General features: G+C 40.6%; 1 protein-coding gene across 2 annotated transcripts in view; it reads left to right on the top strand.

Annotated features, from left to right (window-relative positions):
* The window catches only part of LOC132837843 (low-density lipoprotein receptor-related protein 1-like), a 113,040-nt gene that overhangs the window by 7,421 nt on the left and 85,619 nt on the right, over positions 1 to 20,000 (top strand). For both annotated transcript variants that reach the window (XM_060857747.1, XM_060857746.1), the window contains exon 2: positions 10,447 to 10,569. In XM_060857747.1, coding sequence (XP_060713730.1) covers positions 10,447 to 10,569 — 123 coding nt within the window. The remainder of the gene's footprint in view (positions 1 to 10,446; positions 10,570 to 20,000) is intronic.

Below are 20,000 nucleotides of genomic sequence, written 5' to 3'. Positions count from 1 at the left end.
AACTGTACACGTGTGTGTGTGGGGGGGGGGCTACAAGTTAGCTACTGAAAGATTCTCTCATCATCTTCCTCAGTGCTGCTGATGAAGGCTGAATGACGCAGTTCAGGGTTTTTACTTTTTTCTGCTAAATCACTCGTTCTGTTCAGATTTCTTTATGACGTCTAGTAAAAGCTCTTTTCGCTCAGGACGCGAATATTTGTCCTATTACTCAGGACTTTTTGATATTAAACTTGTCTCTGTTGTGCAAGGGGGCGGAGCCTCCACATTTACTGGAATATTCTTATTATTTTTTACTCTTATCCTGTAGACTCATGTTCTGGTTAACCTCACGTCCATGTTATATTCTGCAGCTTACGCCCCTTTATTTTCTCAGAAGTTGATGAAATGATGAGCTCATTGTGTGTGTACGTGTGTGTGTGTGTACGTGTGTGTACGTGTGTGTACGTGTGTGTACGTGTGTGTACGTGTGTGCGTGTGTGTGCGTGTGCGCGTGTGTGTGTGTGTGTGTGTGTACGTGTGTGTGTGTGTGTGTACGTGTGTGTGTGTGTACGTGTGTGTGTGTGTGTACGTGTGTGTGTGTACGTGTGCGTGCGTGCATGTGCGTGCGTGCGTGTGTGCGTGTGTGTGTGTGTGTGTGTGTGTGTGTGTGTGTGTGTGGGTTCGTGTACAATAAGAATGTGTTATTTATTTCAGTAATTCTTTAAAACTCTGTCCAACATCGACTAAAAAATCTCATACAGAATCTTATACAACATTAAATCTTAGAAACTGTGAAGAAAAAACTTTAACTTTTTTTTTAGTGTTATTCTTTTTGTAATTTTAATGTATCTTGTAATAATATTGGTTTCTTTTTTTTTAGAATATTGAACAGAGATGTCTGAAATTAAATGAATTTAAGTGCATTAAATGAAGTTTAGTTCTAAAAAGCAGTCGATTCAAATGAATTCCAAAGATAATGTTGTTAATTAAATAATTTTAAATGCTCGTTCATTTCATCTTCTATACAATTTTTTAAATATCGAGTATTTAAATAGACAAAGAAAAGTTTTCTGATTTGTTTCTGTGGTTTGGATTTTTATTGTCTGCTGTTTGGGGTTTTGGGTAACGGAGCTAAAAGCTACTTTAGACTTTTGGTTTAGAGCAAAACTTAAGAACATTTGATCTCCTTAAAAAGAGAGTTTTAAATGAACTCGTAACTAAAAAGGCCACCAAATGATGTCCATATGAATTTTTTTTTTTATTTACAAATTCTTGGAGCGTAACTCGAGCGAGCCTGATGAGAATCGACATTTAATGACTTCCAGGTTTAACGAGAATAAAAACACAAGGCCACGTCACCACATGTTGCTTTTACTCCTGGATTATTTCATAACACAGAGAATCTGGAGCGCAGCCTTCTGCCTGATTTACTGAGCGTTGAAGCTTCTTAACTTCGCTGCTGGTGGATTTGTTAAACCTCCGGATGAGAGATCAGAATTAAAATCCCATTCTGACTTCGATAGCTTCGTATCTGAGCCGTTATTTTGTCTCCGGCGTGTTTAATATTTTTATTTTTCTGATTTATCTCTACAATCTGCTGTTCTTATCCTGGACTCGTGTGCAGATACGTCGCAGGACTTCTGGCGATGATTCTGTTTATCGTTCTGTTGTAGCTGCAGGACGAAGGAGAAGTAAATGATTCACTCGTAATTAAAGGCACATTTTAATTTCCGGAGTAAAAACAAAACTGATAGAAGATCAGCTGCTTCGTGTCTTTGTTAATTATAAAGTAAAAGTGTGAGGAAGCATGAAAACCTGCAGCGCTGCTCAGTTCTGGACACTGATTGGTTGATTAATTCTCTCTAACAGCAGCTCTGACTGTAGCTCAGGTTTATATTAATGACTCACGCTGATATGTTATGGTTTCTATAGCAACAGATCATTCATTAACACTTTACACTTCTTTGTGTTTCTCGGTAACATAACAAGTTGAGATGTTTCTCTTATTAAGTTGAAGAGAGAGAATAAAGAGAGACCGCTGAGGGGACGAGTGTTTAGAGCTGAGAGAATAAAGAGAGACCGCTGAGGGGACGAGTGTTTAGAGCTGAGAGAATAAAGAGAGACCGCTGAGGGGACGAGTGTTTAGAGCTGAGAGAATAAAGAGAGACCGCTGAGGGGACGAGTGTTTAGAGCTGAGAGAATAAAGAGAGACCGCTGAGGGGACGAGTGTTTAGAGCTGAGAGAATAAAGAGAGACCGCTGAGGGGACGAGTGTTTAGAGCTGAGAGAATAAAGAGAGACCGCTGAGGGGACGAGTGTTTAGAGCTGAGAGAATAAAGAGAGACCGCTGAGGGGACGAGTGTTTAGAGCTGAGAGAATAAAGAGAGACCGCTGAGGGGACGAGTGTTTAGAGCTGAGAGAATAAAGAGAGACCGCTGAGGGGACGAGTGTTTAGAGCTGAGAGAATAAAGAGAGACAGCTGAGGGGACGAGTGTTTAGAGCTGAGAGAATAAAGAGAGACCGCTGAGGGGACGAGTGTTTAGAGCTGAGAGAATAAAGAGAGACCGCTGAGGGGACGAGTGTTTAGAGCTGAGAGAATAAAGAGAGACCGCTGAGGGGACGAGTGTTTAGAGCTGAGAGAATAAAGAGAGACCGCTGAGGGGACGAGTGTTTAGAGCTGAGAGAATAAAGAGACGAGTGACCTGTGAGACACGACATCTCGACATATTGTCACTTATTTCACAGACACTTTCTGGTGTATTGTTGTGTTTATTTGTTGTTCAGACGTCCTTGTGATTTTATTGTGGCCTTCAGATCAGATTAGAGAAGTTAAATATGATAAAGGTCTGAGTGAGTCAGTGTGTCGTCCACTTCATGTCCCTCTCCTTCCTCTTCTCTTTAAACTCGTTTCCTTTCAGTGTTGAGTCTGAAGTCTGCTGTTGTTCCTCTGCTCTGGTTATCAGTGTTGCGATGCCAGAGAGTCTCACACTTCACTCAGGGTTTTTGATAACAACTGATTCTGGTTGTTTCCGCAGTGAATCCTGTAGCCGAGTCTCTGCTCCGACCTTCTGTCATCTTTCTTGTTTTTCTTTCTTGGCTGTTGGATTTTACAGCTTTTAGCTCCAGCCCTGTTTTAAGAGGCAGCTGAGGAATGAGGCAGAATTTTTTTCCTTGTTCGCTTTGTTCCATCTTTCCTCTGTGGTACAGAAACATGGCGTCATTTTTGGCTCTGTGATGGAGGAAAAAGAGAAATGAGGATTTAATTAAACTGGAGTTCTCTCTCCAGGTCACAATCGCACGCAAGTTAACAGATTCTCTAGCTGAGAAATCAGGAATTTATTCAGAAGCACATTCAGTACTCTTCATCTCGTCTTCACATTCAGTACTCTTCATCTCGTCTTCACTTTCACTCCTCTTCATCTCGTCTTCACTTTCACTCCTCTTCATCTCGTCTTCACTTTCACTCCTCTTCATCTCGTCTTCACTTTCACTCCTCTTCATCTCGTCTTCACTTTCACTCCTCTTCATCTCGTCTTCACTTTCACTCCTCTTCATCTCGTCTTCACTTTCACTCCTCTTCATCTCGTCTTCACTTTCACTCCTCTTCATCTCGTCTTCACATTCACTCCTCTTCATCTCGTCTTCACATTCACTCCTCTTCATCTCGTCTTCACTTTCACTCCTCTTCATCTCGTCTTCACTTTCACTCCTCTTCATCTCGTCTTCACTTTCACTCCTCTTCATCTCGTCTTCACTTTCACTCCTCTTCATCTCGTCTTCACTTTCACTCCTCTTCATCTCGTCTTCACTTTCACTCCTCTTCATCTTGTCTTCACTTTCACTCCTCTTCATCTTGTCTTCACATTCAGTACTCTTCATCTCGTCTTCACTTTCACTCCTCTTCATCTCGTCTTCACTTTCACTCCTCTTCATCTCGTCTTCACTTTCACTCCTCTTCATCTCGTCTTCACATTCACTCCTCTTCATCTCGTCTTCACATTCAGTACTCTTCATCTCGTCTTCACATTCAGTACTCTTCATCTCGTCTTCACTTTCACTCCTCTTCATCTCGTCTTCACTTTCACTCCTCTTCATCTCGTCTTCACTTTCACTCCTCTTCATCTCGTCTTCACTTTCACTCCTCTTCATCTCGTCTTCACTTTCACTCCTCTTCATCTCGTCTTCACTTTCACTCCTCTTCATCTCGTCTTCACTTTCACTCCTCTTCATCTCGTCTTCACTTTCACTCCTCTTCATCTCACCCCTTTGTTTTTGGTGTTGTTTATGATTTTCTTAGATCAAATAATTACAATGTACAATTTTAGTCTGCAATTTTCTTAAGAAAATTAATTAATGACAAACAGACAGGCCACACCTCCGTCAGTCAAACTGAGGCACACAGGCCACGCCTCCTTCACTGGGACTGACAGACAGAGGCCACACCTCCTTCACTGTGACTGATAGGCACACAGGCCACGCCTCCTTCGCTGAGACTGATAGGCACACAGGCCACGCCTCCTTCACTGGGACTGACAGACATAGGCCACACCTCCTTCACTGGGACTGATAGGCACACAGGCCATGCCTCCTTCACTGGGACTGACAGGCACAGGCCACGCCTCCTTCACTGGGACTGATAGGCACACAGGCCATGCCTCCTTCACTGGGACTGACAGGCACAGGCCACGCCTCCTTCACTGGGACTGACAGACACAGGCCACGCCTCCTTCACTGGGACTGATAGACACACAGGCCACGCCTCCTTCACTGGGACTGATAGACACACAGACCACGCCCATTTTGACATTATGTTGTACAGTGTTGTTTAGTGAAGCTCTGATTAAAAGCATCACAGTTTTATCTGTCTGTATATTTAACAGGTCAGATTGTGAAGCTGTTATTTTTATGATGAAGCTGTCCTGTCTTCTCTCTGGGTTCATGCTCTGCTGCTTACTTTTCCAGGATGATAAACTTCGTACACACGACCTCATGTAGACTAAACTCTCCATGTTTTGCCAAAGCGCTCGCAGACGAGAGAGAAACAAAAACGACGAGTATTTCGGGAGCTGAAGGTCGTGTGCAGTGGGATGTTACTGGAGCTTTGTTGGACAGAATCACTAATTAATATGCAATTAAAACGTCTTTATGGTCCTTCAGACCGGTTTAAATGTCAAATAACATTAAAGACGTTTAATAAAATGGTGTTTATTAGAATTTCAGGCTTTCGTTTCAGTGCTGAGGAAGAAAAGAGCACTGAGTTTGTGTGGAGATTATTATTGTATAGTGTTTATGTAGTGTTTCTGTGTAGGATTGTGGTGTTTCTGTGGTAGCCTACGTAGTGCTGAGGGTATTGGATTACTGATCAGAAGGTCCCAGGTCCATCAAGCTGCTGAGAAAAGCCCTTAACCCTAAGTTGTATAAATTGAAATAAAATGTAAGTCACTCTGGATAAGGGTGTGTAGTAAATGTGTGTGTGTGTGTGTGTGTGTGTGTGTATACACCACTACATGTACTGTATGTGTAGTACCTCGGGTACTTGAGGTTGATGATTGAAGGTTCTGTGGCTCTGTGTGGAAGTTCACATCCAGTTGTTCTGTTCACCTGAATGTCTTGTTGCTCAGATGACGTGTCCTCAGATCATCTCGCTCCAGGGTGAATTGATCTGCTCAGGGTGATATTATTAAAAGCAGGCAAACCTGTGGGCTTGTGTTTGATTCTCAGTCTGTGTGGATCAGCTGGTTGAAGAACAGCGCTGCTTGTTCTGCTTGTTGGCTGCTTTTACAAGCAAGTTTCATTATCTGGAAGCTTCAGTGAGGCTCAGAAGAGATGAAGTCTGATAAGACTGGGAGATGTTCCACAGGAGTGGTGGAGCTTCTGACTAGTTCACGAGCTGAATTAAGCACAATGTGTAGCAATGTGACTCTGAGCAGGTGCAGTAGAGTACACCAGAGTGAGGGAGGTGAAGGATATGCCCCATGCTGTGCCCGTGAGCCTCTTCATGATGTTCACATCGACTCTGAGGTGATGGTAGAAAGTCAGAATTCTGAGTGATCGACCTTGAGCTTTGTGTTGCTCAGACTGATGTTAGGTTGGTAGTTTGAACTTCTTGAAAGATTAAAAAAATACAATAACCACTGGCGAAGAGCTCTGTGGAGTCTCATCTATCTGCTTCTCTGGCCACTCAATGTGAAGCACATTCATGATGTGAATGAAGGAAAGCTTATGTGTTTGCAGACAGACTGCAGGAAATGTCTCTGATTGGTCATCTGCCATGTCAATCAAAATCCCTCATTGTGTAAAAGTAGGTTATGATTATTAGCAGAACAGATGAGACTCGTTACTGAAGCTTCAGGACTGGAGTCTCACTGATTTCATCTGTGTGTGTGTGTGTGTGTGTGTGTAAGCTGCTGTACATCTTCCTGCTGGTTTTGTTCACCACATTCTCATAAACCAAATGTATAAATAGAAATTTGTATAAAAGTTCTTCACACTGAACTCCATCTTCACTCGCTCTGCGTCTTCACACCAGGAAAAAGAAAATAAACCTTTCACTTAGTTCTAGTTCTAGAGTTAAATATTTTTCCTGTAGTAAATTTGAATATTTATTTATATATATTCAGTATTTACACTATTCGTAATATTTTCGGTAACGTTTTAAAACCCATTCATATGTACGGCTGTGGAACGAGCGACTAAATCTAAAGTAATAATTTTTATTGAAATTGTAAAAGTTAAATAAAAACAAATTCTATTTCATCTGTAATTCAAGTCCACTTAGAATTAAAACTCATTGATATTCATACAGTGTTACATCCAGGAAGTAGCTTAGCACGCTAGCTCAGGTTTAGTTGTAATTTCAGCCAATCAGAACTCTGGAACTGATCACAACTCACAAGATATCTCAAAAATATCTATATTTGTATGAAATATTTATTCAGGACGTGATTTAAACTTTCACAAATTTCCATATAAATGCAGATTTGAGATCTTTATAAGACTTTTTAGGAAATTGCTGTAAAAAATGAACAGTGGTGTTTTCATTAACAATTTTTGCTTCTTTGGCTTTTTGTCTGACTCAATAAAAGCTTTTATTTGGAACTTTTCACAATTTACTTCTGATTTGTTTTGGTTTTTTGCTCTAACCTCCTGACCCACTTAAATTTCTTCCCTGCTGGATTTATGGTGCTGTGTGTGTGTGTGTGTGTGAGTGTGTGTGTGAGTGTGTGTGGGTGAGTGTGTGTGTGTGTATGTGTGTGGGTGAGCGTGTGTTTGTGTGTGTGTGTGAGTGTGGGTGAGTGTGTGTTTGTGTGTGTGTGTGTGTGAGTGTGTGTGTATGTGGTTAAACAAAGTATTTGGATAAAAATGTGATGGAAAAAAATCCATAAACCACAGTTTAAAAAAAAAGTGATGTTGTGAGAAGGTTCGCATTCATTGTACAGCTGCATTTGGTCAAAGCTCTGACTTTGTGTGTGTGTGTGTGTGTGTGTGTGTGTGTGTGTTTGATTCCACACTGGCAGACCCCCACATAAAGACCCCCTTCATGGAGCTGCAGCAGTGAAAAGCTCTAAGTTTAGTTTGAGGGAAACACAAATAAACACGACGCCTCTCCGTCCGCTCACAAAAACACACAACACCAGCGTGGGGGAGAAAATAAAACACAAACTTGTCCAGCAAAATGTGCAAAAACAAATTCCTTTCAACTCTAATATTGGTGCTCTTTCTCACACAACTCTAGTTTATTTTACATTAGATCGGTTTAAACGTTCGTTGATTTTTTACAGATGGTTTATTTTACTGACTGATCTTCACCTTAACGCTCAGTACTTTACTTTAGAGGAGAGTTTTACAGGAAACAAACACAGTCTAAGGTCTGAAATGAAAAGTGAAATTGATTAAATTTTATATAAATGAGCAGCTTTAAATTGGGGAGGGGGGGAGGGGGGCTTGTTCAACTCGTTTTAATGGCTGGAAGCAAATTTTATATTAATGATGCAATTGTAAGATTATCTTTAGAATGAAAAGCAACATGTATTTTAATTCTAAGACACAAAAAAACATATATAACAGAATATGTTACAGAAACTGTTTTAGTTGAATTTACTTTTTAATAGTTTCCTTTTTTTTTCATTACAGGCAGCTAATTTTAAATCTAACTCTGACACCAAACACTTAACTCTGCTCTCGTTTATTTCACTAATATTACATTTTAAACTAATCTGCTGTAAATGTGGAACGTGAGCGATCCCGACGCACCGGCGGAGCCTGAATGTTCCCGGTGGCCTGTGGAGGTAAAGTGAGTCCTGAGAGCTGTGCTGCAGGAGACTCGTGTTGTTCTTCCACTTTACTTTATGCTATATTACATTGTACAGACGGAGACAGACGTCTGTTTTAGGGATTGCTGGGAAGAGAGTGGTTAAGGGGGGATGTGGTTTGGAACACATCCTCGTTTGACTCCAAATAGAGCGCCAGTAAAAAGAGGTGGCGTTTTTTTTTTTTCCTCTCCCAGAACAAGCTGTCCTTTGATGCCGTGAAGGCTTGTTGCATCACTGGCGTTGGTTTGGGAACACGGGAACACTGACCTGGATATTTGAGGGCAGACTAATCCAACACCAGCTCTGAATAACCACAACTGTTGGGGAAACACACTCGAATATATCCAGTTTGAAAGAAAGCCGGTTTCATGGAAAGATTTGGGGGAAAAAACAGACAGACGTGGGGCTTTTTGAGTAAAAACTGGGTCGAAGAAATTTTCCACAAACTCTCAAAGCCGTGTTGTAAAGTGTTTAACATGATTACTGCTCACTTTGTTCCTGGACTCGAGGGACCTTCTTATCACTGCTGTGTTCATGTGCACGAGGCTTCAGTTGTTTTATAGTTCAATTATAATTAAAGCTTTTTCTTTTTTTGACCGGTTGCAGTGGGGTTACCACGGCAACACATAGCAAAGATTTTTATTTTTGTTAGTTAAAGTGTTCATTATGCTGTGAATCAGAAACACCGTATTTCATTATTAATATTTATTACATATACTAATTATTACATACATATTTTTTCACTTTTTTATATTTTTTCAAGTTTTTTTTTGAGGGTTTTTTGAGCAAAATTCTCAGGTCTGGTGGAATTATTTTGAATTGAATACAAAGACGTCTGTGGCCTTCAGGACACGCCCACTAACCGCCCACTCTCCTTTGTGTTTATATACAGATCCAATGACATGTCAATTTCCATATAAAGACCTTAAAGACACACCCACATCCATGGCCTTCATGGCATAAACACTTTTTATATTTCCACATAGGGACTCTTTCTGTTCCATATTTAGACCTTTTATGACCTGATATGGACCTTTTTTAAACATGGCCACTGAAATCCTTCTACATTATACTGAATGGACGCAGTGACGTTTCTACGTTTCTTAAATATCTCAATAAAGTAATAAATAGTGTTTACAAAAACACTTTTGTGCCATTTCCATATATGGACTTTAAAGACACGCCCACATTGACATCTGCAGGCTTCCAGACATAGCCAATAAGGGTTAAGCCATTAATCGCTCATTTACATATTTCCATTTATGGACCTAAAGACACATTCACATCCTTATTCACATCGGATTTATCACCATATATGGACTCAAAGACCTGTCCCAATTTCCTTATATGAATATTATAAACACACCCACTAATATTCGCTTACTCATGTCCGTATATCAACCAAATAGCATTTAATTTCCATATATAGATCCTTTGGCATGGTCATCTTTCCATACATGGACCTTAAGTTCTGCCCACATGCTCACATTCTCAATTCATGTCCACTAAGCGTTTACGGACTGAAAGAAAAGCGCTCATTTTAATATATATTTATATTTAATATATATACAGTATATATACCTTAAGGACCTTAAAATGGCCCCCTTGGTCACTACACACTGACTGCGAGCCCCTCTGTGGATTTGCTATGTAACGTTAAAGTTAGTGACATTCATCTAGCAGGAGCTTTGATTGTTGTGTATAAATTATTATTAATTATAGTTTATTAAACTACAGTTCTTCTGTTTTATGAGATTTATAGCCCCTCCTCCTGATATGAAGTTAAAAATGGACAAAAACAAACCTGCAGCAGACACATGGTTCATGTTAATCTCAATAAAACCCAGATTAAGCTCCTTAAATCCAATTAAATCTTCTGTATTAATGAATAAGCCTCAAAAATCCTTCAGCATCGAGTGCAAAGGTTGTGTAGTGACTCAGATTCTCTATACTGGAATGGGCTTATGTGTAAATTAGGACACTTCATATCCTAATAATAATAATAATAATAATAATAATAATAATAGTGTGAGGGGTGATTACATTTTCTCCTGTCTGTGTAATAAATGTTTCATTGTTTTCATTGTTTCATTAGTTGTGCTACAGCACTGAGAGCTAACGAGCTGCTACATGTCTTCCTGTTATTTTATTTTCAGTGCCAAAGACATGCAGCCCGAAGCAGTTTGTGTGTCAGGATCAGGTGACGTGTATCTCTAAAGGATGGAGGTGTGATGGAGAGAAAGACTGTCCTGATGGATCAGACGAAGCTCCAGATGTGTGTAAGTGTGAAAGAGTCTAAACTTTCAGACGTTCTGGACACAACTTACTCTTGTCCTTTCTTTATGTCCGTGTGTGTGTGTGTCTGTGTGTGTCTGTGTGTGTCTGTGTGTGTCTGTGTGTGTGTGTGTGTGTGTTCTGTTGTGACACTCTTATGAGCACTGTAGTAGCTTTTTCAGTGGCTAGTTAAAAGGAAAGTACACAGCTAGCATATGAGACTAGCATTTTACACGAATTAACACAAGATACTAAATCCTGACCTAACACACACACTAACACACACACACACTAACACACACACATTGAACCTAAGCCGTTAAACCTTAACATACACACTGCTCCTGGTGCATTGTGGGTAATTTCTTATGACCACTCCACACTCAGATGTAGATGTGGATGGTTTTAAGGGTGTCTGAGTAAAATAATAATATTAATTAGAGTTACAGAGAAAGTTCTAATGTTAGCGAAGGAGCAAAAAATTCTGTAATCAGATGTTGGCTTTAATCTTACAGGGTTTATGAGCGCTTATTTTACTCGTGGTGTTTAGTCTGAACAGCTCGAGCTCTTAAACATCTTAGCACTTGGATAAATATTGACGCTTCTGGATCTGAGAGAATTATACAATTGTATAAAATCAGTAATAATTAACAAAGACATTGTAACTTAAATCTGTGTAGTTTATTTATAACAGGAATAAAATACTAATGCATTATTACACCTTTATTATATATATATATATTCTCTCAACCTTAACCACATGCTGCAAATACACACACACACAACACACACAATACACACACACAACACACACAATACACACACACACAACACACACAATACACACACACAACACACACAATACACACACACAATACACACACAACACACACAATACACATACACACACAACACACACAATACACATACACACAGAACACACACAATACACACACAACACACACAATACACACAATACACATACACACACAACACACACAATACACATACACACACACAACACACACAATACACACACACACAACACACACAACACACACAATACACACACAACACACACACAATACACATACACACACAACACACACAATACACATACACACACAACACACACAATACACATACACACACAACACACACAATACACATACACACAGAACACACACAATACACACAACACACACAATACACATACACACACAACACACACAATACACATACACACAGAACACACACAATACACACACAACACACACAATACACACACACACAACACACAATACATACACACAACACACACAATACACACACACACAATACACACACAACACACACACAACACACACAATACACACACACAATACACACACAACACACACACAACACACACAATACACACATAACACACACAATACACATACACACACAACACACACAATACACACACAATACACACACAATACACACACACAGCACACACAATACACACACTCACAACACACACAATACACACACTCACAACACACACAATACACACACTCACAACACACACAATACAAACACACACACAATACACACACAATACAAATACACACACACACAACACACACAATACAAATACACACACAATACAAATACACACACAGTACAAATATACACACACAACACACACAATACAAATACACACACAACACACACACAATACACACACACAACACACACAGTACACACACAATACACACACACACAACACACAATACATACACACAACACACACAATACACACACACACAATACACACACAACACACACAATACACACACACACAACACACACAATACACACACACAACACACAATACATACACACAACACACACAATACACACACACACAATACACACACAACACACACAATACACACACACACAACACACACAATACACACACAACACACACAATACACACACACAACACACACAATACACACACACACAACACACACAATACACACACAACACACACACAATACACATACACACACAACACACACAATACACATACACACACAACACACACAATACACATACACACACAACACACACAATACACAATACACATACACACAGAACACACACAATACACACACAACACACACAATACACACAATACACATACACACACAATACACATACACACACACAACACACACAATACACACACAACACACACACAATACACATACACACACAACACACACAATACACATACACACACAACACACACAATACACATACACACACAACACACACAATACACATACACACAGAACACACACAATACACACAACACACACAATACACATACACACACAACACACACAATACACATACACACAGAACACACACAATACACACACAACACACACAATACACACACACACAACACACAATACATACACACAACACACACAATACACACACACACAATACACACACAACACACACACAACACACACAATACACACACACAATACACACACAACACACACACAACACACACAATACACACATAACACACACAATACACATACACACACAACACACACAATACACACACAATACACACACAATACACACACACAGCACACACAATACACACACTCACAACACACACAATACACACACACACAACACACACAATACACACACACAATACAAATACACACACAATACACACACACAATACAAATACACACACACACAACACACACAATACACACACACAATACACACACAACACACACAATACACATACACACACAACACACACAATACACATACACACAGAACACACACAACACACACAATACACACACACACAACACACACAATACACACACAATACACACACACACACAATACATACACACAATACATACACACAACACACACAATACACACACACACAATACACACACAACACACACAATACACACACACAACACACACAATACACACACAACACACACACAACACACATAACACACACAATACACATACACACACAACACACACAATACACATACACACACAACACACACAACACACACAATACACACACAATACACACACACACAACACACACAATACACACACTCACAACACACACAATACACACACTCACAACACACACAATACACACACTCACAACACACACAATACAAACACACACACAATACACACACAATACAAATACACACACACACAACACACACAATACAAATACACACACAACACACACAATACACATACACACACACAACACACACAATACAAATACACACACAGTACAAATATACACACACAACACACACAATACAAATACACACACAACACACACACAATACACACACAATACAAATACACACACACACAAAAATAAAAAATTGAGATAGATAAAAAATACATTTCTAATGTCATATAGGTTAATAAATATGTAAAACAAAAGAACTTCCTTCCATTCGCTCATTTAGCTCAGTATCTTATTTCCATGTGAATAAAGTGCAGCTCGTTCACCCAGCGACGCTCTTGTGTCCCTCTGACAGGACGCACGTCTGATACGCTTCACTCTCCTTATTAATTACACCACTCATTTGTTTCCCCATGTTTATTATAGCTGAAGGTGAAGGAACAGTAAAGGACCTCTGCAGGTCATCAGCGTCTGCTCTTTTCTCTCTGTCGCTTTCCTCCGAGGCTCACAGTTTGTTCTACGTAAATATCTGAGTGTCATTACTCAGTGTTGGGTTAAATAATGTGTTGTTTATCTGCATGTGTGGGAGATTAATTACATTATACATAAATGCTCCCTTAATCCTGGAAGAGCTTCTTATTTTTAAATATTTATTTTGTTCATCTATAAATCTGGATGCCGATTTGTCAGATAAGAACAAAACCATTTCACTTACAGTTTATTATTCAACTCTTTATTGTTATGAGAGATCGTGAGATTCAGGACGTCCATTTCATTATCATACAGGAAATAAACTATTATTTGGGTCCAGTAGCAAAGTGACTTTTTAGTCATTAATAATAATAATAACAATAACAATAACAACAACAACAATAACAACAACAACAACAATAATAACAATAATAACAACAACAATAATAATAATAATAATAATAAAATAATAACAACAACAACAACAACAATAATAATAATAATAATAATAATAATAATAATAATAATAATAATAAAAATAATAATAATAATAACAATAATAATAATAATAATATTTTAACAGCAGTTCATAGTCATGACATTCTGTCTCAAACCAAAGGCAAACATAACTCAGATCACTCACAGACCCATAAACACTGACCTGGAACTCCAGACGATGAAATCATGCATTATTTCACTGCACTGTTATTCATCCAAAGAAAACATCTGAGCTCAGTACTGGACATCGTTCAGTGATTGACTTCATTAGAAAAAGGGTTGAGACTTGAAGACAGACCTTTTTTTAACCCCGGTGAGTTTTCACCTTACACCACAATGTAACAAAGATCAGATACCCAAAGATTGGATTTACTGGTCATGCAGATTTACACCAGAAACTTCATGGAGATGTTTCCTTTATTTATTAGAAATGAACTTCAGATCCTCCGAACAGGCCATAAACTGTTGTAGATAGTTCAGCTTTATTGGGCTTTAATTCAGCTTACTGTGTGATGTTGCTCTGTAATAGAACGTGAACGTTTGCTTCAGTCAAGTAGTTTAAGTTACTGTAGGTATCTCCCTATAGTACGGCCTAGTGGTTTAGTCCTATAGACTGACCATTCAGGTCAGACTAATGGTTTGACCCTGTGGTGTGACATGGTTTGGAAGCTGTGGTGTGACGTGGTTTGATGAAGTTTGACCCTGTTTTGTGACGTGGTTTGACCCTGTTTTGTCATGTTTTTTGAGCCTGGGGTGCAGAGATGGGGGACTCGAGTCATATGACTTAACTCGAGTCAGACTTAAGTCGCAAATTTGAGACTTGAGACTTGTTTGACAAATGTTAAAAAAAGACTTGACTTTGACTTGACATTCATGACTTGTGACTTGCACATGTGTGACTTACTCCCACCTCTGGTATGGTGTGACGTGGTGTGACGTGGTTTGACCCTGTGGTGTGACGTGGTATGACCCTGTGGTGTGACGTGGTTTGACCCTGTGGTGTGACGTGGTTTGACCCTGTGGGGTGACGTGGTTTGACCCTGAGGTGTGACGTGGTTTGACCCTGAGGTGTGACGTGGTTTGACCCTGAGGTGTGACGTGGTGTGACCCTGTGGTGTGACGTGGTGTGACCCTGTGGTGTGACGTGGTGTGACCCTGTGGTGTGACGTGGTTTGTCCCTGTGGTGTGACGTGGTTTGACCCTGTGGTGTGACGTGGTGTGACCCTGTGGTGTGATGTGGTGTGACCCTGTGGTGTGACGTGGTGTGACCCTGTGGTGTGACGTGGTTTGTCCCTGTGGTGTGACGTGGTGTGACCCTGTGGTGTGACGTGGTGTGACCCTGTGGTGTGACGTGGTTTGTCCCTGTGGTGTGACCCTGTGGTGTGACCCTGTGGTGTGACGTGGTTTGACCCTGTGGTGTGACGTGGTGTGACCCTGTGGTGTGACGTGGTTTGTCCCTGTGGTGTGACCCTGTGGTGTGACGTGGTGTGACCCTGTGGTGTGACCCTGTGGTGTGACGTGGTGTGACCCTGTGGTGTGACCCTGTGGTGTGACGTGGTGTGACCCTGTGGTGTGACGTGGTGTGACCCTGTGGTGTTACCCCAGCGATTAGTTTTTGCTCTTCTTGCGTAACGATCAGTACATTTCCTCAGATTTGGTCTGACTGGATTATTGATGATTAAATATTTACAGCTTTAAAGTTAATTGTAAAGTGTCCAGTTTGGCTTTAGACATTTCTAAAAATATTTTGGTTGATTGTGTGTTTTTTCTTTTAAATTCTTTTAAACTCTCCTGAATTTAATTACCTGAGAAATTCCTGATTTAGTGAACTTGAACTTGAACTTGAACTTGAACTTGAACTTGAACTTGAAGTGGTTCCAGACATGATAATAAAAACCTTATAAAATCAGTAACGTCTTTATAATGCTGCTATTTATAGGACAAGCCAGAAGAGTCATGAGTGTAGATTTAGTTTGAGACATAAATCCCAGCCTCGAGCACTAAGTCAAGCTTCATTGTGCTGATAGAACGGATGTTTGTGCCCCACGGTTTAAGAATGCAATGAATGTTTGTGCTTTATACGGTTTATCCCGTCCCTCTCTGTGGCCTCGACTCGCCACTTTTTTTTTCTCTCTTTCAAAACAACTGCTGTCTCTGGATGGAAAAAAGACAAAAAGAGGTGAAAGCTGAGTCATTCACTGGGAAGGAGGGGATTCGAGGATACAGAAAAGAACAGAAAACAGAAGGTTACATCTGGATCCTGGAAGTCATTAAGAACCAGTCAGAAGGAATGAACATAAAAAGCTGCATTTTCACAATCTGTTTTTTTTTTTTTTGTTATCTTCTAAAATGAAATTGAAAACAGTCTGGAAGGTCAAACACACTCCTATAGAGTGAGAGAATGGAAAAAACTGTGAATAGTTGGTGAAAGAACCAACTTCAAATCAGTTTAAATTAAAATACTCCTGAATTTCTGAAGAGTTTTTCCACAGTGACTGAGTGAATCTGCTTCAGTAATAATGTGACTGAGTGAATCTGCTTCAGTAATAATGTGACTGAGTGAATCTGCTTCAGTAATAATGTGACTGAGTGAATCTGCTTCAGTAATAATGTGACTGAGTGAATCTGCTTCAGTAATAATGTGACTGAGTGAATCTGCTTCAGTAATAATGTGACTGAGTGAATCTGCTTCAGTAATAATGTGACTGAGTGAATCTGCTTCAGTAATAATGTGACTGAGTGAATCTGCTTCAGTAATAATGTGACTGAGTGAATCTGCTTCAGTAATAATGTGACTGAGTGAATCTGCTTCAGTAATAATGTGACTGAGTGAATCTGCTTCAGTAATAATGTGACTGAGTGAATCTGCTTCAGTAATAATGTGACTGAGTGAATCTGCTTCAGTAATAATGTGACTGAGTGAATCTGCTTCAGTAATAATGTGACTGAGTGAATCTGCTTCAGTAATAATGTGACTGAGTGAATCTGCTTCAGTAATAATGTGACTGAGTGAATCTGCTTCAGTAATAATGTGACTGAGTGAATCTGCTTCAGTAATAATGTGACTGAGTGAATCTGCTTCAGTAATAATGTGACTGAGTGAATCTGCTTCAGTAATAATGTGACTGAGTGAATCTGCTTCAGTAATAATGTGACTGAGTGAATCTGCTTCAGTAATAATTAGACTCACAAACACAAATGATTGTCACTGAGCCTCCGGACGCTGGAGCAGATGGAATTCACCAGAAGGAGGGAACAAAATGTTGTTTTTCACCTTCTGTTTTTCTCGTTGGAGAGCTGGATGGAGTCTGGAACATCACATACACACACACACACACACACACACACACACACACACACTCGTGGATCGGAAAAAACACTAACTTAGAGATCCTCTGGAAAGTTACTGCATAAAAACAACAGAAATGGAGGGAAAGAAATTGTTCATCCTGTCATCAGATGATCACCAGTTATAATTCAGACAAAGTCCAAGGGCAAAATTGCCTGTGGGCGGGACATGTATCTCTCTCAGCTGTCAAGTCAGAGTGACACGAGCCAATCAGAAGGGCTTTTACACTGCGATTAACCCTGGACTGTCATCGTTACCCAACCGATTCTAACCTGGCTAGAGGAAGGTTTCACATGTATAAGTGAGATGCAGGAGTAGTTTAGCATAGCAGGGGTTATGAAACTCTGCTCTGAAGTTTATGGGCACGGTGGCTTAGAGGTTAGCACATTCGCCTCACACCTCCAGGGTTGGGGGTTCAATTCCCACCTCCACCTTGTGTGTGTGGAGTTTGCATGTTCTCCCCGTGCCTCGGGGGTTTCCTCCGGGTACTCCGGTTTCCTCCCCCGGTCCAAAGACATGCATGGTAGGTTGATTGGCATCTCTGGAAAATTGTCCGTAGTGTGTGATTGTGTGAGTGAATGAGTGTGTGTGTGTGTGTGTGTGTGTGCCCTGTGATGGGTTGGCACTCCGTCCAGGGTGTATCCTGCCTTGATGCCCGATGACGCCTGAGACCCGAGGTAGTTCGAATAAGCGGTAGAAGATGAACGAGTGAGAGAGTAAAACACCACTTCACGTGTAGAGTGTGAACCGATGTGCTGGTACAATGTTACGGCTAGTTGCTTAGCAACAGACACCCAATCAAAACCTGAACAGCGCTTACATCCTCATATCAGGTAAAAACCAGGACGTAGCGACTCTTACAAAACACGGCTTAATACATAGAGTCAGGCAGCAAAACACTGAGAGTCACGAACTGCGCACCGAAGCGAGGGGGAAATACGTCAAGAATTAGCGCAAGACGGCGAACAAATTCCTTATCAACAAACTTATGGGAAAGCTCTGACAGATAAGAGATCCTGCTCTCTGAGTGAGGGATCCATATTTTTGTAGAGTTTGTATAGAATTATTAACACAACTAGAAGATCTCATTAGAACTCATTAGATTTGAGTGGGGGGGGGGGTCGGTGACTTGCTCAAGGGCACCTCAGTCGTGGTATTGCCGGCCCGAGACTCGAACCCACAACCTTAGGGTTAGGAGTCAAACTCTCTAAACATTAGGCCACGACTTCCCCCAAATGCGTTATGAGTTTTATTTATTTATGTGTGTGTGTGTGTGTGTGTGTGTGTGTGTGTGTGTGTGTGTGTGTGTGTGTGTGTGTGTGTTGTTTCTGTGGGTTTCTGTAGCGCTGAACTCGGCCCGTCTGCGTCTGGTGATAAGCACAACAGGAAGCTTTGTGTGTTAATGCTGATCTTCAGCTGAAAGAAGGATCACTCACTTATCACCCCACAGCGTTTACGAGACGAGACTGTAATGTTTTACGGAGTAGAAAATGACGTCGTATTCGTTTCTGATTGTGTCCTGGTCCAGTGTCTGATGGGACTGATGGGTCTGATGGGACTGATGGGACTGATGGGTCTGATGGGACTGATGGGTCTGATGGGACTAATGGGTCTGATGGGTCTGATGGGACTGATGGGTCTGATGGGTCTGATGGGACTGATGGGTCTGATGGGTCTGATGGGTCTGATGGGACTGATGGGTCTGATGGGACTGATGGGTCTGATGGGACTGATGGGTCTGATGGGATTGATGGGACTGATGGGTCTGATGGGACTGATGGGACTGATGGGTCTGATGGGACTGATGGGTCTGATGGGGCTGATGGGTCTGATGGGTCTGATGGGAC

This window comes from Tachysurus vachellii, chromosome 22, assembly GCF_030014155.1.
Source record: "Tachysurus vachellii isolate PV-2020 chromosome 22, HZAU_Pvac_v1, whole genome shotgun sequence".
Classification (NCBI taxonomy): Eukaryota; Metazoa; Chordata; class Actinopteri; order Siluriformes; family Bagridae; genus Tachysurus; species Tachysurus vachellii.
Note: the sequence above shows the minus strand (reverse complement) of the source record. Positions and strands in the feature narration are given on the sequence as shown.